We start from the raw sequence: 26464 nt of genomic DNA, 5'->3' as shown, positions 1-26464 counted from the left end.
AGTTCTAGCAGCCTAACCTGAGCTGTTCATTCTTGTAGTTTAACATAGCTGAATTTACTGCATCTTCAGAAGCATACTTTCTGTTTAGACTTCTGTTTAGACTCCTTAATCTGAACAATAAATATATCTGCTAATGTTTTACATTGTGCAGAAAGAAAAGCTAGTCTGAATGTTGTATGTCTGTAATAAATCATGGGCTTTTCTTATACAGGTTCATCCAAATGAACTGACAAATGGGGTCATAAATGCTGCATTTATGCTTCTGTTCAAAGATCTCATCAAGCTTTTTGCTTGTTACAATGATGGAGTCATTAATTTATTAGGTATGTGATTCTTTTCTGGGCCTATGATTGTAGCCAGATTATTTTTGGTCAGATTCTTTCAAAAGGAGGCTAAACCATTTTTTCCCTTCAGAAATACTGTAATCTGACTAACTGACTAACTAACTAACTAATCACAGGTGTGGAACAAGGGTGAAATGCTACTGGTTCAGACTGATTCACCTGAACCGGTAGTAAAAAAATGCTACCGGTTCAGGCGAACCAGTATTTCCGATGATCAGCTGGGCAACAATCAGCTGTGATGCGTGATTTATATTAACTAGAATTGTCAGATTTCCTGATTTCTAGCTAATCTAAATTGTGTGGCACAGCGGATTTCCCCTCCCCCTCACTGTTCTACTTACCTTTGCAGACTTGGAAGGCTTCAAAATGTTCCTTTTTTAGTGCTGCCCGGGCGCACATCAGGTGCGCATGCGCACACAAAGTGCACATTCGATAGCAGACTCAGCGAAACGGTAGAAGAGGTCAGAGGATTACACCACTGATGTGAAACATTTCTGTGCTCAAGCACTTTAGTTATGCAATTTAAATTAATAAGAACCAGCACCAGTTGCCAGCGTCATTATAACAATAGTACTTATATACTGCTTCATCGTGCTTTACAGCCCTCTCTAAGCGGTTTATAGAGTCAGCATATTGTACCCAACAATTTGGATCGTCATTTTATCCAGCCCGGAAGGACGGCAGGCTGAGTCAACCTTGAGCCTTGTGAGACTTGAACTGCCATATTGCAGGCAGCTGGCAGGCAGCAGAAGTAACCTGCAGTACTGCACTCTAACCACTGCGCCACCACAGCTCTTCTTATTATGGAAGATTAAGCCTCAACAATTCAGGTAGCAAATTCAAGGCCAGAGTCTTGTTTTGCTATTTTAAGGATTGAAGGCTTGCTTTTTATTACAAACATCTGGTTTTGTCCAAATACTGTATTTAGTGATGCTTAGATAAGCACTTCAGCATACGCTTTTGGCAATGTATTAATGAAGCAAACTTCCTATTTGGCACAGATATCTTGTCATGTTTTTGATAGCTCCTATCAGGGGGAGGGGGGGAGTTGTACCAGGCAAATGGTTACAAACACACTCAGTTAGCTAAGGTTTTTTTTTAATTCATTATTCATTTTGTCTTAGAAACAGATTTTCCTGGGATTTCAGTTTAAAGAAATAAAAAGAATTAAGGTTGGGGAATACTATAAAATAAAACTTGAAATTGGGATCGTTTGCAGGGTGGAATACGACAAAAAGACAAATCTGGCCATAATTGCTTTCTGCCATCTTTTTAATAATATCACTTATGAAGATTTTTCTTCATAGTGAAATGTCAAGTCTTCAGATGTTCTGCTTATGAAGAATACTAGAGATTGAGATTGTCAAATATATCTCTTCCAGAGAAGTTTTTTGAAATGAAGAAAGGACAGTGCAAAGATGCCCTTGAAATTTATAAGCGGTTTCTTACTAGGATGACGAGAGTATCGGAATTTCTTAAAGTTGCAGAGGTAAGTGAAACATCCATAGAAAGAACAGTAGGCTGTAAAGATTGCAAATATTCTGCAATGTACTGAATTTTGTGAAAAAGACCGGAAGATGGAAGAGATAACGATTATATTTAATGTCAGTTACACATTTAAAATGATAGTACATTGATTCGTGATTTAACTAGCAGTGAACATTCCTAAAACGGAAATAAATGACAGTCAATTAATGGAAGTAATCACCAGGTGGTTGGTTTTCAACATCCAATGTTTGAATGTTTTTCGGTGGAATGCTCCATGGTATGTACAAAGAAGTCCCAGAGACCTATGCCTCAAATTGTAAAAAGATAAAATAAATAGAGATATACTTGGAGAATGTGTAAAAGAATTAACAATATTACACAATCCATAGATTAAAGCAAGAAAAAAAAATCATCTTGATTTTGTTGTATGTGTTAAAGCTGCCAAACTCCAGGATGATTCTGAGTGACGTAAAATAAGTCTAATAGATGTATTTTAAAAAATAACTAAAAACCTTGCGATTGTTTACTATAAGATGGGACAGAGATAAACTTGAAAATACACTTGTTTATTTGCTTGATTGATTAATTAACATCACTTAAATAAAATTTGATTACTACAGTCTACAATAGGGGTGTCAAACCTGTGGGCCAGATGCGTCACACGCTGGCCATGCCCACCCCTGTTTTAAGGAAGGGGGGAAAGTGTCATGAATTTGACACTCCTAGTGTACAACAATAGAGTTGCATTTGTTAAAGCCCCATCGTGTCTGTTTTTTGCCCTGGCTTATCTCAAAAGGCTGTGTTCAGTCCTGAAAACTTCTAGAAGTTTCTCTCTGTCAGGTGATAATTAACTATGTTACACTTAATAGTTCAGTTCACCTGAACTATTGAACTGTTGTTGCTTGATGATTTATATTGCTCTTTGGTTTGTGATCGCAAATGTGAAACTTGAAACAATTTTATTTTCATTTCTTTCTTGATTTACAGCAAGTTGGAATTGACAAAGGCGATATTCCCGATCTCACGCAAGTAAGTTGCATTCAGCTTGAAAGTAGTTAAAGGTTACAAAAAAAATTCTGTTCATTTAGCAAGCAACCTAAAAGTGTTAACTATTTTAAAGATATGCTTCCTGAAAATGGCAACCATTTTGACCATAGCTTTGTTTCTAGATTAGGATTTCCAATTTTAGGCCATTTATTTAGGAAATTTCCATTTTTAGGGTATTTAGAGATATTGTACGTAATGAAGAAAGCTTCCATTCCCCCCCCCCTTTTTCTAGAGGTACAGTTTGTTCCCAAACTCTGAGAATGCAATGTCCATGGAGATTCTCAGTCATTCATGTCATAGTTGTCCCAAAGATGCTTTCTTTCAAAAGGCAACTGGGTTTTCTTGTTTTACTTGAAGACGTTTTGCTTCTCATTCAAGAAGCTTCTTCAGTTATGAAACCTGTTCTGACCCCCTTCATCCTACACCAAAGCACGCCGAGACAAAGATACTTCAAAGGATTTATTAACACACAGACAGGACCTTGGCAGCAATCCAGCACAGTCTAGACTTTGGCAGCAATCCAGCACAGACAAGACGTTGGCAGCAATCCAGCCTGCCAAGCTAGCCACGAGAGTTATCCAGCTCAAGTGAATATGTTGACTCCTGCAAAGGGCGTGTGCACAATCATTCCTTTTATAGTCTTGAGAGGAGCCTAATTACCACCAGCTGAGTGCAATTATCTCCTGTAACTGCGTAACTGTTCCTTATGCCTATTAGCTCTCCATTGCCGAGCATCCAGGAACAACTCCCTTGTCTCCTCCCCACTGCTCCAATGCATGATGTCTGGATCACACTCCCATGTCTCCTCCCCATTGGTCCAAGGCTCATGCGCGTCCTGGTGGCCAACCAGCCTCTCTGCGCCCTGCTCAGAGTCGGAACCCTGTCCAGGATCCTCCAGAGCCGACTCATAGGGCTCCTCGCTGTCGGAGTCTGGTGGCAGCTCCAATGGCGCCTGCTGGGCCACAACAGAAACCAGAACTGAAGAAGCTTTCAGAACTGAGGAAGGTTCTTGGACGAGATGTGAAACCGTTTCAAGCAAAAGAAGAAATTCCAGTAGCTTTTTGAAAGAAAGCACCTTTGGAAGGTCTGAGAGTGCAAATAGTACACTTGACAGAGGAAGTTCTTAGGATTTGTACCAGTGCTTTGACTTGGTCCATAACATCGCTTAATTTTTTTCTTTCCAAGGAAGAGACAGCTTTAGGGCAGGAATATCAAACTCAAGGCCCGGGGGCCAGATCCGGCCATGGGGTACTTAGATCTGGCCCACTGGGCCACCCTGGAAACAGCAAAGGACTGGCCATGGTGCTTCTGCCAGTGAAAGTGGGCTCCCGGGCTCTGTTTCAGGAGGCCATGACAGCAGAAAATGGAGCTGTGGAGCCTGTTTTTGCTGGCACAGCGCTACAGCAACCACGGATACCCCCGACAGGAGTGACATCAAGCTGGCCACATTCATCCTGGCCATGCCCACCTCGGGCCTCCAAGGTCAAACACAACCCTGATGCGGCCCTCAATCAAATTGAGTTTGACACCCCTGGTTTAGGGCTCCCATAATAAAACCAATTGCTTATAAATTATTAGATGTAAAATACTTTGATACAAATAAATGAAAACTTTTATTCATATTTCTACTTTGTACATGAGTGCAGTCATTATTTATTATTGCATTGGTAATGTTATTTATTGCAAATATATTTCAGCAACATTTAAAAAACTTGTGTTGCTGAACAAAAATAAAAGTAATTTCTGCATAAGGATGATATACTTGCAAGCATTATGATGGCATCCTATCTATAACAATTTAATATTTTTCATATAAATGAAACATTTTTTTCTAATTACACATTACAGGTAGATAGAAATAAAATTACACTGACCTAATATTGCACAGCTATCAAAATAATCATTAGCTTTTTCACAGTAAGGTACTGGAAATTGCTTGAAGTACAATAAATAAATCCAGCTACCATTCTCCTTTTTGCTTACGTTTTTTTTTTTGGCAGAATATATGATTACTGTAGCTTCAAATGAACGTGAAGTGTCTTGTTTTGTCTTGCTTTGGTTATAATTTTTCTTTTGTGCTTTTTCATGATAATGCCCAATCATAGTTAGAAAGTGAGTGTTGGAATTGTAATCTTGTTTAAATTGAAACCAAGAGATTTTGTAAATTCCTTAAATCATGAATAAGGATATTTGTATTTTACAGTTTTATATATTTTATATATCTTCCAGTCTTTTAGTCGACAACGGAATTGTTCAGGAGTTTAAGTCAACACAATGGTCTTTTTAAGACTGCTATTGGTATTATATTCAGTAATGGAGAATTTGCAGACTTTCCCATCATCATCCATTGAGGACACGGTAGAATGTTCCTCACTCATAAAAGCCAATGCCATAACTTAATGCTTGCCTGTTGGCAGGCAGCTAAAGCAGTAGTTTAAAACAACTTGGAGTTTGAAAGCATTTGGTTTTAATTTAAATTACTTTTGTCACGCTTTCTTTTGGATATCTTAACATCCATGCTGTTAAGTAGTGTATGATCCAGAGATGGTATCCTGCCAGTTCGCACCGGTTCGAGTGAACCGGTAGTGGCGGCGGCGTGAGGTCCCGCCCACCCACCCAGATGTGTGCTCCTGCTACCAACCTGGTAGTGAAGAAAATAGGATACTATTAGTGGTATGAGCAATTTTGAAAGTCTTTGTACATGATTTAGAACAGGGGTCTCAAACTCGTGTTGTCACGGTGTCATTACGTGACATATCACAACTTTTTCCCCCTTCGCTAAAGCAAGGGTGGGAGTGGCCAGTGCATGACACATCTGGCCCGCGTGCCATGAGTTTGACAGCCCTGATTTAGAATATAAACCATCCGTGTTTGAAGTTTCTTAAAAGTTTTTCTGAGCTTTCATAACCACAGATATTGAAACATTCAGAGTTAAAAATGGTTTCTGTATAAATGAATGAAACATGAACTGAACGTGACTTTTGAATACAAGTATAATCATATTGCAGAGTTGATGATCTATTGTTATAAATAAATAAATAAATAAATAATAGCGTAATCATTCATTTTCCCTAAAAGTCTGCTCCACCTAGTTAACTGCGCATCTTTCAATTGGAACTGAATAAATTAGTAGCCTTGATGTTCTCTTTTGTTTTTAAGGTAATTTATTAAATTTCAGTAACGTGAGTAAAAAGTAAACAAGCAGGGAGAAAGTAAATTGAAAAGGTGGAAAAAGGCAAAAAGCAAAATAAAAATGCAGAAAGATCCCTTATCTGTTTGCAAGTAATGTTTTGACTTATTGAATACAGAAAGGCGTAGTGTAATCATTTAATTACAAAAGTATTTTCCAAAATGGCCAGCTAGATGGCAGCACTTAGCTGACCTTGGTTGATCTCAAAAATCAAGCTTGGATGGGACAACACCATGGAATCCCAGAGTAACAGATTAAGATGAGATTGGAAAATTAAAAAAAAAAGAAAGCCAGATAAACAGAGGCAGTGGCAAACCAGTTCTATATTGTTGCCAAGAGAAAACATGAATGTATCCATGACATCCTCAAGCATCAATATCCACTTGAGGAAAACTTGGCTTCATCAATTCATATAAATTCCAGACACCAAGCTTCCTATGGATTCACACATGGAGATTTTGATTATGCTTTGAAGTAGTATAAAGGCTACTTTTATTTTTATATTTTATTTATATTCATTTATATATTTATTTTATTGTTAAATAGATATCTTCTAACTATTTATATAAACTAATAAACGTCCGTGTCAAAAAATTGGTGGTTTATCAACACATTATGAATCAAAGTCTTCATTATCTGTTTTGGTAAGATTAGAGGCATATTTCCTAATTCTGATACATTTCATGATTTTGTATTCAGTATCCTTAGATTTTCAGAAATGGTAGTAGACTATAATACTTGACTGCTTTTCTGTCTTATGATGAAGAACAGGATTCTTCAGTGATCCATTATGACAATATATTAAAGAAAGAAAATATGTAATGCATATCATTATAGAGGAGAATGTGAAATATATTTCTTTAACATTTGGAAAAAAGGGATGTGTTGGCCGTTAAACCTTTTGCCAATTCTGAATTTAAAAGCCATTTATATAGCACATGGCAACCATCTCAGATAATGGATAAAAAGTTGACAGAAAAGTTGAACATTTGTTGATTTAATTGGACAATTTTATTTTAATGATGTCTTTATAAGTAATGGTTCTAGAAAGGTCCTGGCACAGTCCTTAAAAACTAGTATTACAGATCATGTGATTTCCACTAGTGACTTACAGCTTGTAAGTCCAGTTCATTCCATATCCCTGGAAAAAATGATTAAAAAAAGTTTTCATAGGGAAAATAGGTCATTACCGGTAAGTATAATCAGTTTGAATCCATTGGTATCTGCAAGGCACTTTACACTTAAATTAAGAAACTTTTCTTGAGACAGGACAACACATCTCTACATATATTTTAGAAGAATTTTATCTATACTCCAGGATTTTGTTGTGAATAGATGATACCCTGGTCTTCTTCCAAGGTATATTTTGCAAGTTGAAGTTTAGATAAGGTTAGAAAAGTTTGCATTAAATCTGTGATGTATGTCCAGCTGTGTTGCAACTTGAAGGTAATTTGTTATAATTAAACAGGTTCAGAAGCAATGTTGCTAATTTAATCCTAGCTGTAATCTTTCTGACAAAACGTGATCCCCTGGAAAAGGAAATAATAATCCACTCCAATATCTTTGCCATGAAAACCCCATGGATAACGTTGTCCTTGGGGTCATGATGGGTCGGACATAACTTCGCAATCAACAACAACATTTCTATATTGTAATGCCCAATTAAGTTTTCAATGGTTTAAATTTAATCTTCTATTTAAAAACTCATAGTATTGTTAACCTAAGTGATGAAAATGAAGAGTCATTTAAGGCCTGTACAATTGATGTACTTGTTGCCTTGATGAAACATAATGTGTAATTTACCTTATACCTAGAAAAAAAAAATCTGATCACTGGAAATCTGTTTATATAAGTATTACTTCATCTGGAAATGCCAAACATACTCTTTGTTCTTACTGCACTGAGTCTTTTCTCATTTTAATAACAGCAGGGGCATGAATAGATTAAAACAGTACTATGAATATTAAGGGAGAGATTACTTAAATTGAATGTAATCATAATTGTAATATTAATGTATGGATTTTTTAAAAATACATTTTTACATTGGCTGACTAGAGGACTTTATGATTCTTTAAAAAAATTAAAACATGCCCTGAGCAGGTCTGAAGAAATAATTCTGAAGAAAGTTATGAGTTGATTTTAAGAAATATTCAGGCTAGTAACATAAACTTTGAAGGACAAACTAGGTTTTATGAGAAACCGAATTCTGACCACTAACCTTCAGCATTCAGAACCTCTAATATGTAATGTGTTTTGTGTCTTATGCCTCTCCTTTATATTATTAGGCATGAGAAAGTGGAAGTGTGGTAGGCATTGGTTAACATTACAGGGAGGAAGGGTCTAGTATGAAGACCTCAAGTTTTGTGTCCTTTTTAGTGTATAGGTCCCTGCTGTGTTACCGATCTAATTCTACAGAGAACAAATTGCCAGATTTTTTTTTATTGAATATGTATTTAAGTATGCAAATAACTTTTGTAGAGATTAACATTTGTGCTATTAATAATGTTTAATATATACCCATTCTGGTTTCAATTTGTTTTCAAACTAATAACGTCTTCTTTCAAAAAATGTACTTTGGCATAATATACAACCTATAGTAGCGTGGAAGTTGTCTTTTGCACAGTTCTTTTATGCATTAAGTGGGATAGATGACAAATAAGTTTAACGAACTAACAAATAAATAAATAGCATATCCATGCAAATAATTGATTCAAAGGAGAAGAAGAAAACTCTGGAAATACCCCTTGAGCTCTTTATCAGTTGCTTTTTCTAATGCTGCTTGGTTTTAAATGTATCTTTTCATTATATTTTTAGGCTCCCAGTAGTCTTATGGAGACTCTTGAACAGCATCTAAATACTTTGGAAGGAAAGAAACCTGGGAACAAGTATGAAGAGATTTTATAGATTGATCTAAAGAGGTAGTGGGGAGAGAATCCGTGTATAAGTTTGAGCATTGCTTGGTGAAGTTTTTGGCTCCTTATTAGAAAAAGCATTGAGCGTTCATTTTGTAAACACAAAACAGCATCTCAACTGGTTGTTGTAATAAGTCACATGTATCTCTCTGTTCCTGAACTTCTCATTGCCTAGTGATAACTTTATTGCTTGCCACTTATTGAAGGAATATTAGCAACATAGGGCTTCTCTATTGTCTATACCCATGATGGCGAATGTATGGCATGCGTGCCACAGATGGCACGCAGCACCGTCTCTGTGGGCACACGAGCTGTCACCCCAGTTCAGCTCCACTGCACATGCGCGCACACCTCCTGTTGGCCAGCTGGGCATCGGGTCTCTGCCGTGTGGCGGGTGGGGCACGTGTGGAGGACCATGTATGCATGTGCAGGGAAGCATGGAGAGTGTTGGGCACATGCATAGGGGGTGGGGGGCATGTGCAGGGGACGTGTGTGCATTGCATTTTGGGGGTTTGGGAGCACCTGCATGCACTTGCGCACACGCACTTTGGGCACTCAGTCCAGAAAAGGTTAGCCATCACTGATCTATACACATACTTCTTCATACGAACACATTGTCCCCAGTCTTCCTTTCAGAATGGGTGGTACATATATGTATTGTGAGACTGTTGCTTACCTATTGGTATGAAATACCGTATATTAATTGGTTTTTCCTGGACAGCAAAAATGGCATAACAGTCATGTTTCCAGGTGATGAAAGAAGCTGTAATGGAGAGAAACAGAGTAGATGTGTGCTAATACATGTAATATATTTGACCATGTAGGATTACTGTTCTGACCCCCCTCTTTGCTTGTTCAGAAACGACAGCCACACACAGCTTGCAAAGGAATGTCTTTATCAGTCCCGGCTGGAGCTGGCTGCAAGCCCAAAATAAACATAGATAAACGGCTCTTACAAAAAGTCTTCACTCAAACTAAATACCAAACAGAGTTACGTGAATCCAGACACTTAGCTAAAGGCTTCTCTCAATGGTTACACACGAACGGAGAACGGTGACGTCTGCAACTAAGGCGTGGCACCATCAGTCTTTTATCCACAGGAGGAGATCCTTAACAAGTCACAGCTGCTTGTTATCTTCTCCTGTGAGCATCCTGAAACCACTCACAGGAGATTTCTGTGTCAATCTGATAGCAGCACCAAAGGCTCCTACCGAGCCACAACAGATTACAACTGTAAATATTTACAATTATTATAAATGAGAGTAAAACAGATAGAAATTTGTAGCTTGTATCACTAGGTTCCTTCAATCACACAGTGCACTATGAACTTTGCTCTCTCACTTGGTACAGTAAAGAAACTAGATGCGTTTATGAGATTATACAAAAATTAATACAGAATGTTGCTTCCTTTTCATCTCTGCATTTTTTGCAAATTCCAAAATCAGTTACATAATGTTAATTCAAAATGGGATATCCAAGATCTGGCCTTTGTGTTGCACAGAAATTGTTGTAAAGTAGAATATGTGTGAATATTATAGGTAGCCTAATACAGCCCAGTTCAGTTTAACCAAGATTGTAATCCTAATTAAGTAAGGCCAAGAGAACTCAACAGAATTTCCTCCTGAATATACATAGTACAAATAACCACTTTTTAAACTAACATATAACATTTCTTGTGTTCTACTCTAAGCAGACTTTTTTTTAATGGTCTACATTTTATCATCCAACGTTAGTAGTGATTGGAAGAAATTAAAATAGACTGGCATTAACTGATCTTGTTTTTCTGTATCCCTCTTTTTTATTTGCATAATGGATCTTTTGCCATTTAGTGATGGGTAAGTAAACTTAACACAGTAATGTGTATGCCTGTGTGTATTTTGGATCAGTCTCTTTAATGAAAGCTTATATTTTATGAATATTAGTTTCTTACCAGTAATTGGCATGCTGTTTTGGATCTCTGGAAAATGAAATGCCTGTGAAGCACAATGGTAATTTTCATGTTTATAGTATTTATGAAAATATAATTTCTGTTCTAAATAGATAATTAACTGTAAACTCATACTGTTAGGTAAATCGTTACATGACTTACCGCCTCACTGATTCTATTTAGCTCCTTGCAGTAAATCATAAAAAGATTAATCTCCTATAATGCTTTCAGGATGTGATAAGAACCCACATTTAATCTTTTTAACCAAACTATTCAAAATCAAAGGGAAGTTAAATATATATAGGAAATATATATATTTTAAAGATTTGGGTAACAAGTATTGATTGATTTTTGTTTGGATGTGATAAGAATCTAATTCATGGGTTGGATTTAGGGTTTGGTTTAGATATACATATAGAAGGGATGGACAGTTTAGAAATATAAGATTAAATTATATAGATATGAATATATATAGTACTACATGTATAATATTATATAAAACTACACAATTCACAGGATTGAAAAATATATATTTTATACAGCTTATAGCTACAAAATTATTAATTTACTTTAAAATATAGCCATATCAAAATAGATAGTGTTAGCTAAGCTAAATTAATATTTGGATGATAGACTAAAGCAGGGGTAGTCAACATTTTTAGACCTACCACCCACTTTTGTATCTCTGTTAGTAGTAAAATTTTCTAACCACCCACTGGTTCCATAGTAATAGTGATTTATAAAGTAGGGAAGTCAATTAAATTAAAAAAAGGAAAGTGCTTCAGTATCAGACAAAACCCCTACCGCCCACCATGAAAGCTGGAACGCCCACAAGTGGGCGGTAGGGACCAGGTTGACTACCACTGGGCTAAAACAACAGGAAGGTAAGAGTAAAAACTAAAAAAGCTGGGGGGGGGGAAACAGCGGCAGCAAACTCATTCTGTACTGTTGCCAAAAATGCTTCTTGTTGATGAAGTTACTAGGAATGAATCTGTACATATAAGGGACTTTAAAAAAAACAAAAAACGTAGCTCTACTTGTAACAAAACGTATAACTAAAAATGAAAACCTCGCTAATAAATTCTGAGAATACGGTATATCTTACCATCACCATTTGCAGTTAAACAAAATAACTTAAACGTGTTGTGATGACCTTGCCTCACTGTTTCAGTTAGGGCAATATTTTTTAACAAAAGAGCAGGGATGAGATTAAGGTTCAAAATACATATTTAACTCACCTTTTTCTGATTTGACGTGCAATAATTATCAACAATTTCTATTTGTCCTATTCCTTTTATCTTTTTATCATTTTCATGGGCACTTTAACTTATACCGTGATTTGCCATGAAATCCAAACAGATCAATTAATTTCACATTTTAACCATGTTATATTTGATTTAAAGTGAAATTATTACAGAATATTTTAAATCTTTTCTTCCATTTAAAAAAAAGAGCAATGAAAAAAGGTTTAGGAAGAAACAAGTTGTCCCTATTGTTAATATGCTTTCACATCTGTTTTTAAAATGAAACATTTGTTTTACAATTGATTTTGATTGATTTTTGATTTTATTATATTTATATGCTGCCCTTTTCCCCCGAAGGGGACTCAGGCAATTGCACAGGCAATTACAATTGTTTAAAATCATATTTATGCAGTCTGCCAGATTTTTCTGTAAGTTTACAACTACCAAATAAAATCCGTTCCTGAATCATATTTTCTTAATTTAATTCTTCTAGATCTGGTGCTGGTTCTCCCTTGGGCAAGGTAATCTAAAAATTGATATTAGTAGTTGAGTCTTCAATTAAGTATGTGAACTGGAAACGTCTTGTGTTTCATAAGAATGTATAAAATTGATATTTGATCTCTTCTATTTTACATCCTACACACCTACATTACTTTTCTATGTGAAAAATGTTACGCAAGTTGACCTCTTTCCACCGTGATTTCTTTCCAGAGGATTACACTACAGAATCAAACATGTATCCATAGGAAATCAGTTGTCCTTTAGCCCCAGTGATATAGATGTGATTTCAGTGGCACCAAAGGGAGAATAGCTTCCCTGAATTCAAACGTTAAGTAATATAGGTAGTCTTTGAGTCATGATCTTTTGGTCAGCATGAGTTCCAGGTTACAACAGCACTGAATGAATGGTGATTACAATTAGTCGGCAAGGTTCTGGGCATCTTGGCCTACCCATAGTCATGAAATTACAAGATGGAACTTACATCAGATTGCTAAGCACCTGAAATCATGGGACCATCATATGCAACCTTCCATGCCAGCTTCTCCAGAAAGTCAATGGGGAAGCCAGTTGGGAAGATTGCAAGTTGCTGGTGTATAGCAATAGCAATAGCAGTTAGATTTATATACCGCTTCATAGGGCTTTCAGCCCTCTCTAAGCGGTTTACAGAGTCAGCATATCGCCCCCAACAACAATCTGGGTCCTCATTTTACCCAGCTCGGAAGGATGGAAGGCTGAGTCAACCCTGAGCCGGTGAGATTTGAACAGCCGAACCTGCAGAACTGCAGTCAGCTGAAGTAGCCTGCAGTGCTGCATTTAACCACTGCGCCACCTCGGCTCTTAGATCTGTAGATCTCACTCCAGCAGTGCTTCATCTACATCCCCTCTGCATTCACACTGTGTTAGGCATGTGTAGAGCAATGTACCCTCCTGATCATATGCAGCACCCTTGCACACCTTCTCCGACACTCTCAAAAGTAAGTTATAAGGACTGCATGACGAGTGAATTTACAACCAGCAATCATGTTTTAAAGGGGAAAATGTATAATGATGGATTTAATCACACTATGCTGTCTTGTCTTTCAACAGCATAACCTAAGAATTTAGCCTGCTGTTTCAGTTTTGAGTTTTATTAGAATTTGTAGGCCGCCCTTTTCCCTGAGGGGACTCAGGGCGGCTCACATAAAACTGGGAAGGGGGGGAACACAAACATCAAGATAGAAGACATATAATAAAATGGTAGGCAACATACATTCATCATTCGGGAGGGGTAACTATCCTTATCCCCAGGCCTGACGGGCGAGCCAGTTCTTCAAGGCTATGCGGAAGGCTTGGACGGTGGAGAGGGTACGAATCTCCACGGGGAGCTCGTTCCAAAGGGCCGGGGCTACTGCTGAGAAGGCCCTCCTCCTTGTGGTTGCCAGCCGACACTGGCTGGCCGATGGAATACGGAGGAGGCCTAGTCTATGGGATCTTATTGGTCGCAGGGAGGTAATTGGCAGAAGGCGGTCTCTCAAGTATCCAGATCCACTGCCATGTAGGGCTTTATGGGTGATTAATAGCACCTTGAAGCGCATCCGGAGATCGACAGGCAGCCAGCGCAGCTCGCGGAGGATGGGTGTTATGCGGGTGAATCGAGGTGCACCCGCAATCACTCGCGCGGCTGCGTTCTGAACTAGCTGAAGCCGCCGGATGCTCTTCAAGGGCAGCCCCATGTAGAGCACATTGCAGTATTCCAGCCTAGAGATCACAAGGGCCCGAGTGACTGTTGTGAGAGCCTCCCGATTCAGGTAGGGTCGCAACTGGCGCACCAGGCGAACCTGGGCGAATGCCCCCCTGGTCACAGCCGTTAGGTGGTGGTCAAATGACAGCTGTGGATCCAGGAGGACTCCCAAGTTGCGAACCCTCTCTGAGGGGTGCAAAATTTCACCCCCCAGCCTGAGTGTTGGAATATTAGTCAAATCTTTGGGAGGAAAACACAACAGCCACTCGGTCTTTTCTGGGTTGAGCACAAGCTTGTTAACCCTCATCCAGTCCATAACGGCCTCAAGACCCCGGCTCATCACATCTGCCGCTTCATTGAGTTGGCACGGGGCGGACAGATACAATTGAGTATCGTCCGCATATTGATGGTATCTAATCCCGTGCCTGCGGATGATCTCTCCCAGCGGTTTCATGTAGATGTTGAATAGCAGGGGGGATAAGACCGAACCCTGAGGCACCCCATAATTTAGGGGCCTAGGGGACGATCTCTGCCCCCCCACTAACACCGACTGCGACCTGTCCGAGAGGTAGGAGGAGAACCACCGTAGCACGGTGCCTCCCACTCCCACCCCCCGCAGTCGTCGCAGAAGGATACCATGGTCGATGGTATCGAAAGCCGCTGAGAGGTCAAGGAGGACCAGGATGGAGGAATGTCCTTCATCTCTGGCTCTCCAGAGATCATCAATCAATGCGACCAAAGCGGTTTCTGTGCTGTAACCGGGTCTGAAGCCTGACTGGAAGGGGTCTAGGTAGTTTGCTTCCTCCAAGGACCGTTGGAGCTGAAAGGCCACCACCTTCTCAACAACCTTCCCCAAAAAGGGAAGGTTGGAGACAGGACGATAGCTATTAAGAACAGCTGGATCCAAAGATGGTTTCTTCAGGAGGGGTCTCACCACCGCCGCTTTCAGTGCGGCGGGGAAGTTCCCCTCCCGAAGGGAGGCGGTCACAACCGCCTGGATCCAGCCTCGTGTCACCTCACTGCAGTTCGTAACCAGCCATGAGGGACACGGATCCAGAACGCAGGTGGAGGTACTTACAGCTCTCATGGCCTTGTCCACATCCCCGGGGGTAACGTCCTGAAACTCAACCCAGAGCTGTTCTACTTGGTCCCCCTGTGCCTCGGCTGGAACTGCGGGGGTGGAGTCCAAGTCCGACCGAAACCGAGCAATTTTGTCCGCTAAGAATTGAGCATACTCTTCAGCCCTGCCCTGCAAGGGTTCCCCCGCCTCCCTTTTGTTCAATAGGGAGCGGGTTATCCTAAACAGGGCGGCTGGACGGGACTCAGCGGATGCAACCAGGGTGGCTATGTGCGATCTTTTTGCTGCCCTAAGTGCTCTGGTGTATTCCCTGGTGCAGGTGGTTACCATTGCTCGGTTCGATTCGGACTTATCGGACCTCCAACGGTGCTCTAGGCATCTCCTCCGGCGCTTCATCTCCCGGAGTTCCTCGGTAAACCAAGGGGGTCTCCGGGATCCGCTGCCTCGGAGGAGCCGCAGTGGCGCAATCCGGTCGAGGGCCTCCGACGCTGCCGAGTGCCACGCAGCAGCCAGAGTCTCCACCGGACTGTGGGCGAGAGTGTCAGGAATAACCCCAAGCTCTGTCTGGAACCTTGACGGCTCCATAAGGCGCCTGGGGCGGAACCACCTGGTCGGTTCCTCCTCCCTACAGTGGGGGTTTGGCCTCCGGAAGTCGAGCCTCAGTAGGCAGTGGTCTGACCACGACAGGGGTATGATGTCGCTCCCCCTCAGACCAAGATCACAAATCCACTGCTCCGAGAGAAATACAAGGTCAAGCATGTGTCCCGCTGAGTGGGTTGGGCCTCGAATTACTTGGGTCAAGCCCATGGCTGTCATGGAGGCCATGAACTCCTGCGCCCCATCAGAGTTTTCACCGAGCGACGGCAAATTGAAGTCCCCCAGGACCATCAACCTAGGGAACTCAATTGCCAGCTCGGCTACCGACTCGAGGAGCGAGGGGAGGGCTGCTGCAACGCTGTTGGGAGGCAGGTACGTTAGCAGCAGACCCACTTGACCCTTGAGGTCCAACTTTAACAGCAAAGACTCACACCCGACAATCTCCGGAGCAGGGACCCTACGAGGAACTAACGACTCCCGGATAACGGCGGCCACACCCCCACCCCTTCCCTGGGCTCTCGGCTGATGCAGCACCTGAAATCCTTCTGGGCACAGCTCTACAAGGGGGACTCCTCCCTCTGGGCCCAGCCAGGTTTCAGTAATACATGCCAGGTCGGCTGTGTTTTAGGAAATTGAAAATAAGTAGCTGGTGAAATGAGTATTACTAACTGCATCAGAAGTGCACATGATACAGCTAAGAAATCTGCCTTGGATGTGTACATATTATTGTGTAGTGAACACATTCTCACAACATGCCAATCCATATTGGGATTTGGTTTAGTGTGAAGCAGGACTTGGACTACAGTGGTCATAGAGTTGTGTTCTGTAGTCAGCACAGAACAGAGTTGTTTCTTTGTCAGGTGAAGGGCGGAAATTAGCTTTTCTTTGCCTTATGCGTGACAATTTCGAACCCAATCCAAAGAAAATCACTGGGCTAGAATAGGTGGATGAAGAGCCAGCAGACTACTACTTTGAGCAATGGATATATTTGTCTGTGGTTTTTGTAATTGTTCTTCCTGACAGCTATTTTGTAATAACGCTCGTGATCTATTTTTTTACATTACAAATGTACTCTTTTTTAAGTAACTTCCATGCTCATAAGTTCTTCTGACATCCTATTGGACACGTTGAAGGTTATATTTTTAAAGGGTTTTTAAAAATTCATTCTACATGAGGTTTCATGCATGATTTAACTTTGAAAATAATTGAATGGAAAATGTTCCTGCTGTGAAGCAAAAATGTGAAACCTAGTGGTTTCTTGGACATTGCCTAGTTACTATAGATTTCGAATTTGACAGCTTTGAGGTTGCTGGCGGAGGCTGCTTTGGCAATAGAATTTTTAAATAAGGTTGGAAATACTTCTCAGGATTAAATCTAAGACTGCCTTCCCACTAATAGATTTTATGATGATTTCATAGCAGAGTCTTTGTATAAAAAACCTGTGCTGTCTTTTATCAACACTGTGCAATTTTCCTAACAGACAAATGTAGATGCAGAAGTATATTTAGTATTGAAATCCCTAGAGTGGTCTCAGTAACAGACAAAACAAAAGCTGAATAATTTTAAAGAGTTGAAATCCAGTATAAAAAAAAATTCAACAAGAATAATCAGCATTTCAAAGGTTTAAATGAAAGTATTTTAATTTCTTTCCTAAAGGCAAAGCAAAAGTTAGTGTTTTATAGCTCTGATATGATGGTTGAAGGTTACTACCATATCCTGAAAAAAGAGACTTCTGAAATTAGATGAAAGATCTATGATACTCACCATAGTTAATATAGGGCACAAAAGCCTGTCTTACTATGTTTTATTCAACATTCCAGAATCAAAGATCCTATTGCTGTCCATCAGCTGCCTGACAAACTATCATAGTAAACAGTCTACATTTCAGAGTTGTCAAGGCCTTCATAATTAACTGCATGCAAATTTCTGTCCAAAATACTTTATATTAATATCACTTTTATAAAATCCATGGGATTATCCAACTTTTAATGTATACACTGAATACATTTTTTTCCAGAAAAGATCTCAGCCGGACTTGAATTTTATAATATCTACTATGATAAAGCCAACTTTTAAAATGGACTTAGTTTTGAAGCCTTTAAATAAGGCATTTATTGTACAGAGATTTATACTCTATGCAAACTCACCCTCCGTCAGGAATGTACTGTTTTTCTTTTAATGGGTAAAATGTATGTGAACTCTTACAGCAAAGGAGCATTCTTGATAGAAAGATATACTGCTAGTATCTTTTCCTACGTGGATCTTGACAAGATGCCAATTTTTGTGCTGGCCAGTAAATTTGAGATCTTACTTTATCATTGCTCCCCAGATAATGCTGAGTTGTGAGCAAAAATTCAAGGATGTGTTCAGAGCAGCCTTTTTGAAATGCTTTTCATGCTGTAATTCCTGTTTTGGCTCTTGATTCTTTAATATTATCCTATGTCCTCTGTTCCTTAAGGGCTATCCAAAATAATGAAATAATTTTAAAATAGGATGGGTTTTTATAAAGCTAATTTACAATACAATAGCAGAGTTGGAAGGGACCTTGGACGTCTTCTAGTCCAATCCCCTGCTTAGGCAGGAAATCCTATACCATTTCAGACAAATGGCTATCCAACATCTTCTTAAAGACTTCCAGTGTTGGGGCATTCACAACTTCTGGAGGCAAGGTGTTCCACTGATTAATTGTTCTAACTGTCAGGAAATTTCTCCTCAGTTCTAAGTTGCTTCTCTCCTTGATTAGTTTCCACCCATTGCTTCTTGTTCTACCCTCAGGTTTAGAAGTTTATGAAGTTTTGAAGTTTAGACATACTGATTAAATAGTATTCATTTAAGTCAAACTTCATTTTGTGATATTACTGGAATTTTTGAGAGAGCCTGTGCAAGCTTGGAACCTTCCTATAAAAATAGGGATACATTAGCTTTTTTGTTCACTGTTAAAATCTGCGTATATATGCAGGCTTTCCTTCCATCTGAGGAAGGAAAGCTAAGTATTAGCTTGCTGGGAAGTAGATCTAAAGAATGTGCCTTCCTTGTATCCTACAGACTTTTAACTCATCTCTTTTACTGGTCTTCATCCTGCTTTCAACCTGCTTCACAAGAAATTACTAAAGATATAATATTAGAAGGAGTATTTAGTGAACTTGTCAGCTTCTGCCTTGCTGTTGCTTCAGCTGCCATGAAACGGGAAGGGGGGGCTTGTATTTGGGAGGGGTTAATTGATGTGCTGGAGGAATGTTCTAGGATGTACCAGTCGTTGGGATTGCGCATGCGTATGTGTTTCCCGCCTGCATCAACGGCCTCGACATTCCATCGTCCGGCCTGTCTTTTTGAAGTTATCTCACACCTGACATTTGAAGGACTTATGATTGGACTGGAGCTTTGATCCTAAGGGGGGGGAACGGGCTATTCTATATATCAATTGCTTTCGCGCCATATTAATCAGACTTTGCTGTGCTACTGCTCACTTACCATTTATAATTAGTAAAAGTACTTTTGATTTCCAACCCATGGAGTCTCTTAGTCTTCTTTCCTAATTATGTAATGGAGTGGGGCTTGACAAGAAGCAAAGTCTGATTAATAAAACCCCTTTCCAGGAGATTTACGTCTACCGAGAAGGGAAAGAATGTCTTCTCCGAGCAGAGAGGAGGAGGGGGCCGTTGGAGGGGCGGATTCCAGTGAACTAGGACCTCCCGACCTTTCTTTACACGAGCCCAGCCCGCCTGACCGATCCTTGCACGAAGATTTATTTCAACTGCAAATTTCCAGCCAGCCTGAACCTTCCCCCCCACCCCGATGGTCAACTTCGGTGGGACAAAGAGAGACAGAGACAAGCTGGAATGCTGGACTCACCCAAAGACCACCCCGACAAACTTCGCTGGAGCCGGGTGCCGTGAGAAAACCCCAGACGAGTGAGTTCCCTGACTATTGGAGCCAAAGGTACTTTGAGGAAAGAAGGGGGGGCGATGAAGGAGAATGGAGAAGCTACCAGCACCAGGGGCCCATGAGAAAACCCCAGCGGAGTGAATTACCTGATTATTGGGGTCAAACATATTTGGGGGAGAGAAGGGGGGAGGAGGAAAGAGACTGGAGAAATTGGCAACGTTACCCACGCCCGACATCTCCCCCTCCCCCTCGGCCTGCTTCGCCCCCTGCGGCTAGAGGTGTTGCTGATCAAGGAGGCCCTCCCCCCCGAAGACATCGGATGGCTAAAATCCCTCCCTTGCCTGTACGTTATAATGGTGGTTCTGCTAGCCTGCCTTCGTTTCTTATGCAGGTGTTTAACTACATGGAGATTTATGGCCGGGACTTTGAAACTGACACCATGAGAGTCAGGATGATTCTTTTGTCCTTAGATGGTGAGGCGGCTACATGGTCAACTGCGTTGCATATGTCTGGCTCTCCCCTCTTGGGGAATTTCAACCGCTTTATGGAGGCTTTCCGCCAACGTTTTGATGACCCGTTAACTGAGAAGCGGAACAAATTGAAGTTTTTAACCTTTGAACAAGACGATAAACCTGTCGCCCAATATATCCAGGAATTTCAGTGTCTTTCCCAGTACATGAGAGGCTGGGGGGAGGACGCCCTTCTGGACAGATTTGCTGAAGGATTAAATGAAGACATTTATCAGCAATGTGTCAATCGTAACCTGCCGAGACGTTTAATCACTTGGTTTGAGCATGCAGCGGACGCTGAACTCGACTTAACCCGTCTCCGTTATGCTAAAGAGGAAAGAAGGAAGCGGAAAGAGAGGGCGGCCAAATCCCTCCCCCCTCCAACCACTCAATCGCTCTTCAAACGACGAGGTGAAGCAAGGGGGCCCCCTTCTGGCTCCTCCAGGCCTGTAACATGCTTTCGCTGTGGCAAACTCGGGCACATCGCCCCCGAATGTCGTGCTAAATTACCCCTCTCTGCCCAGCCCCCTCCCAAACGTGAGGAAAAGTCTGCCAGAGGCCCTGAAAAGAAGAAGAAGGAAACAGCTTTCGCTGGGGAATCCAACCCCCCTCCTGTTGCCCAGCCATTAGAGGGAGACGCGGACGCTAACTCCTCTTCTTCGGAGGACTCCGATGACGACACATCGCCTCACTGGGTGAGTTCAAACAAGGGGCCCCTGCTAATCCCTATTGAATTAAAAGTTCCTCCTGAGGGGATACCTGCCACCCTCTTGGCTTTACTTGATTCAGGCTGTTCCCGGTCCATGATCAATCCAGCCATGGCGGAGAAATTAGGCCTCAAATTGCGCACTTTGAAAACCCCAATTGTATTTTGCCAAATAGACGGCTCCATTGCGGGGGGGGGCGCCCATTTTTTTACGGAGCCTTTGGAAATGAGGATGGGTACCCATACTGAATTAATCTCTTTTGTGGTCGCGCCGGGCATGGACAGGCCACTCATTTTGGGCATCCCATGGCTTCGAAAGTGGAACCCTCACATAAATTGGCGGACAGGCCGCTTACGCGTTCGCTCGAAGGTGCCTCCAGTGGGGGAGGGCTCTCCGGACCAACCTGCCGTCACTGACGTTCCTGAAGTAGCCGCTAGAGGGCAGGAGAGGATTGCAGGAGAGGAGAAAATTCCGAAAGAATATCTGGATCTTAAGGAAGTCTTCAGCGAACAATCTTCGGACATTCTGCCCCCCCACAGGCCTACTGATTGCTCCATAGACATTTTACCCGGGGTTAAGCTCCCTAAACCCCGGATTTACTCCATGTCGCCCAGGGAAATGGAGGAGATGCGTTCTTTCATTGACAAAAATTTGAAACGTGGTTTCATTGAACCAGCCCGACCCAAAGTGGCTGCTCCTGTACTGTTTCGTGAAAAGAAAGATGGTTCTCTTCGCTTATGCTGTGACTTTAGAAACCTTAACGCGGTCTCTACTCAGAACCTCTACCCACTCCCATTGATGAAAGACTTGTTGGCGCAACTAGGAAAGGGCCGCATCTTCACTAAATTGGACCTGCGAGAAGCTTACTATAGGGTACGCATTAAGGAAGGGGACGAATGGAAGACTGCTTTCAACTGCCCTCTTGGTTGTTTCCAGTTTCGGGTTATGCCTTTTGGCCTCCAGGGGGCTCCTGCTGTGTTCATGCAATTTATTAATGAGGTCTTGCACGATCATCTGTACAAGGGCGTTATCGTATACCTGGACGATATCCTCATTTATACCCGCAGTTATGACCACCACGTCAATCTGGTACGCACTGTTTTGAAGAAACTCCGTGCCGCTGACCTTTATGCCAAATTGTCTAAGTGTGAGTTTCACCAAACTAAAATTGACTATCTGGGCTACCGCATCTCCCCTGATGGCATTGAAATGGACCCTGAAAAGGTGAAGGCGGTCACTGAATGGGACGCGCCCAGAACTCGTAAGCAATTGCAAAAATTTTTGGGGTTCGCCAATTTCTACCGTCAATTCATTCCCTCTTTTGCTAACATTGCTCTCCCTATTACTAATTTGCTCAAGACGAAAGGCGACCCCAAGCCTAAACCCAATAAGCCTTTGGACTGGAACATGGAATGTCAGGCGGCATTCGAGAAGCTTAAACGCCTTTTTGCCGCTGAACCAGTTCTTAAGCACCCTGATCTCGACCAGCCTTTCGTCGTCCAGGCTGATGCCAGTGATGTCGCCGTAGGGGCCGTTCTGCTGCAAGCTAACGACCAAGGTAACTTGCAGCCTTGCGCATACACTTCCCGTAAACTCACTGACACAGAGCGGCGTTGGGCAGTTTGGGAGAAGGAGGCTTTTGCGGTCCGTTGGGCCCTCGCTACTTGGCGCCATTTCCTGGAAGGCGCTAAACACCCATTTGAGGTTTGGACTGACCACAAGAACTTGGAAGCGTTGCGAACGCCTCGTCATCTCTCCCCCAAACAAATGCGATGGGCCCAATATTTCAACCGTTTCAATTTCACTCTAAAGTATATCCCGGGCGGAAAGAACTTCATGGCAGATGCTTTGTCCCGATTACCTCAATATAATTGCTCTAAACTGAGTATCGTCCAACCGCTCCTGGCAGCTCCGGTACTCACACGTCAACAGACCCACGCTCAGAAGGAAGTGCCTCAAGATCTACTTTCTGACCTTAAAAAAGCTCTTCCTCAGGACGACTGGTTTCTGAACCATCGGGACGAGTGCACCATGAGGGACGATCTACCGTGGATTGGTGCTAAATTATACATCCCCGCTTCCCTACGACTTGTCGTCCTTCGTCGCGCTCATGACTCCAGATTGGCGGGTCATTTTGGTTTCGTAAAAACTTTGCACCTCGTGAAGAGACAGTTCTGGTGGCCCTCTTTAAAAAAGGACATTGAACTTTATGTGGCCAGTTGCCCTGTTTGCGCTACCGCCAAAAAACCGCCGGGGAAACCGCAGGGGCTTCTCCAGTCCGTCGCTCGCCCGGTTGCCCCTTGGAAGGAGATTTCTATGGACTTTATTGTTGAGCTTCCCGAGAGCCAGGGGCATACCGTAATCTGGGTGGTCACTGATTTGTTTTCCAAGCAAGTTCATTTCGTGCCTTGTCACAAAATTCCTTCCGCCAAGGCATTGGCTAAACTGTTCCTTTCACACATCTACCGTTTGCATGGGGTTCCCGACCGTATTATCTCCGATCGTGGGGTCCAATTCACATCTACTTTTTGGAAGGAGTTTCTCAAACGCATTGGCTCCGCCCAGGGCCTTAGCTCCGCCTACCATCCTCAGACTAATGGCGGCTGTGAACGTACTAATTCCGTCCTTGAACAATATTTACGTTGTTTCATCAATTATCAACAGGACGATTGGGTTGACTTGTTACCACATGCTGAGGTGGCCTATAACAACTCGGTCCACTCCAGCACGGGGTTCACCCCTTTTCGGGTCGTTTACGGCCAGGATTTTGTTCCTATTCCCGAATTGCCTACGGCCCAACCTCAGGTTCCTTCAGTTGCGGACTGGAGTGAGCGTCTCAGTCGCATTTGGCCTCTGACTCTTTCCACTTTGGACGCTGCCCATAAAGCCCATAAAAAGCAAGCCGATAGGAAACGCTCTCAGCCCTATGAATACCACATTGGGGATTTGGTGTATTTGTCCACAAAATTCTTGCACACTACACAGAAATCAAAGAAATTGGGACCCAAGTATGTTGGCCCTTTCCCTATTGTGAAGGTTATCAATCCTGTTTCTGTTCGTTTACAATTGCCCAAACATCTCAACCGAATCCACCCGGTGTTCCACATCAACCTCATCAAGCCGGTTCGGGTGTCCCACTTACGGCCACCGGATGACCCTCCGCCTGCTCCGTTGCTGATTGATGGGGAACATCATTTTGAAGTTCGTGAAATTCTGGATTCCCGCAGGCACCGTAATCGCATCCAATACCTGGTGGCTTGGAAACACTTCCCCCCATCCCACACGGAATGGGTTGATAAATCCCACGTTCGTGCTCCCCGCCTGCTACAGAAATTTTATGCTTCTTATCCCGACAAGCCTTGACTTTTCTCCCCTCCCTCTTCTTTTTGTGTTTTGTCGTTTGTCTGTTTTGTTTGTTTTTCTTCCAGGCCTGACAGCCTTTTTCCGGGGGACGGCCGGATGTCAGCTTCTGCCTTGCTGTTGCTTCAGCTGCCATGAAACGGGAAGGGGGGGGCTTGTATTTGGGAGGGGTTAATTGATGTGCTGGAGGAATGTTCTAGGATGTACCAGTCGTTGGGATTGCGCATGCGTATGTGTTTCCCGCCTGCATCAACGGCCTCGACATTCCATCGTCCGGCCTGTCTTTTTGAAGTTATCTCACACCTGACATTTGAAGGACTTATGATTGGACTGGAGCTTTGATCCTAAGGGGGGGGAACGGGCTATTCTATATATCAATTGCTTTCGCGCCATATTAATCAGACTTTGCTGTGCTACTGCTCACTTACCATTTATAATTAGTAAAAGTACTTTTGATTTCCAACCCATGGAGTCTCTTAGTCTTCTTTCCTAATTATGTAATGGAGTGGGGCTTGACAGAACTACTCCCCCCTCCCAATTCACATTTATTCTTTAAATAAATTTAAAAGGCAGATGTAACTAAGTCAGCTTAATGATATGTAAGTACAGTGTGACATATAAAATTGCATATTTTTTGTTAAACAAGGCTAAACAGATGCAGTATTCCTGGTATCAACCTGGAAAAGGGGAGTAGGGAGTACCAAATACCAGTAATTAACAGAAATGGTTACTATTTTAGAAAGACTTATTTTATGATGATTGCATGATTAATGTTTCTTTAGCTTTCCATTTAACAGGAAATAAAATAGATCTAGTTTATGTTATTTTTTTATTTTTTTGTAAACTTCCCAGAGTCACTGAGAGTGGGTGGATGGCCATATAGATTTTATTAAATGAATAAAATAAATGTGGTATGTCCTAACCAGCTGTTCTTTCCCAGTCTTCTCCAGCCACAACGGTTACATCTCCCAATTCTACCCCAGCAAAAAGTATTGATACATCTCCACCAGTTGATCTTTTTGCAACATCTTCAACGACGGCTCCAATCAGGTTAGTTTGGTTGCAAATGCAATACTTACTTTTAAAATAATTGGTACAGGTATTCCTCGATTTAAAACAGTTTAGTAACCATTCAAAATTACAAGGGCATTGATAAAAGTGACTTATAACCATTTTTCACAGTGATGACCTTTTACATCATCCCCATGATCACGTAATCTAAATTCAGACACTTGGCAACTGGCTCATATTTATGACCATTGCAGTGTCCCGAGGTCATGTGTTACCACTTGTGACTTTCTGACAAACAAAGTCAATGGGGAAAGCAGATTCACATAACAAGTGTTGCTATGTTAACAACTGATTCACTTAGCAACTGTGGCAAGAAAGGTCACAAAATGGGACAAAACTCACTTAACAAATATCTCACTTAACAAATGAAATTTTGGACTCCATTGTGGTCACTACTTACAAGATGTTCTAAAGTGTGTTTATTCTTGTGTTTCTGTTAAATTTCTTCGATGATAGAAGACAAAGTTTTTATAAAGACATCAAAGTATAGCCAGCCGAACAAACAGGTTTAAAGATAGTTTCTATTCTTGGGCAGTGAGACTTTTAAATACAACCACAATCACTCCATGCACACGCTAGTTTTTTTCTTCTTTTTCTTTCTTTTTTTGTTTCTGTTATAATTTTGCACCAGTGAGATTAAAACCAATTTCGTTGTATTTAAGTACAATGACAATAAAGATTATACTTATAAATGCATTGCAGACAAAAGCCAAAACATGTATGTGCAACTTCAATGTACAAATCATAATCATCCTCAAAACTTAAGGTTTCTTTTTCAGAGGGGGGAAAAAAGATCCCAACAGTACCTTATTCCTACAAAATGTCCTACAAATTCTTTTTGCCTGAAAATTTTGTGGCATGTGGATTAATAATGAGTAAATGAG

The 26464-nt window shown here is 41.6% G+C and overlaps 1 protein-coding gene across 12 annotated transcripts in view; it reads left to right on the top strand.

Annotated features, from left to right (window-relative positions):
• The window catches only part of SNAP91 (synaptosome associated protein 91), a 106911-nt gene that overhangs the window by 38910 nt on the left and 41537 nt on the right, over nt 1–26464 (top strand). For all 12 annotated transcript variants that reach the window (XM_032215119.1, XM_032215130.1, XM_032215118.1 and 9 more), the window contains exons 7-13: nt 212–323; nt 1727–1833; nt 2820–2861; nt 8884–8954; nt 10811–10816; nt 12646–12673; nt 25450–25559. In XM_032215119.1, the coding sequence (XP_032071010.1) occupies nt 212–323; nt 1727–1833; nt 2820–2861; nt 8884–8954; nt 10811–10816; nt 12646–12673; nt 25450–25559 (476 nt within the window). The remainder of the gene's footprint in view (nt 1–211; nt 324–1726; nt 1834–2819; nt 2862–8883; nt 8955–10810; nt 10817–12645; nt 12674–25449; nt 25560–26464) is intronic.

The sequence above is a fragment of the Thamnophis elegans genome, chromosome 4 (assembly GCF_009769535.1).
Source record: "Thamnophis elegans isolate rThaEle1 chromosome 4, rThaEle1.pri, whole genome shotgun sequence".
In the NCBI taxonomy this organism is placed as follows: domain Eukaryota; kingdom Metazoa; phylum Chordata; class Lepidosauria; order Squamata; family Colubridae; genus Thamnophis; species Thamnophis elegans.
Note: the sequence above shows the minus strand (reverse complement) of the source record. Positions and strands in the feature narration are given on the sequence as shown.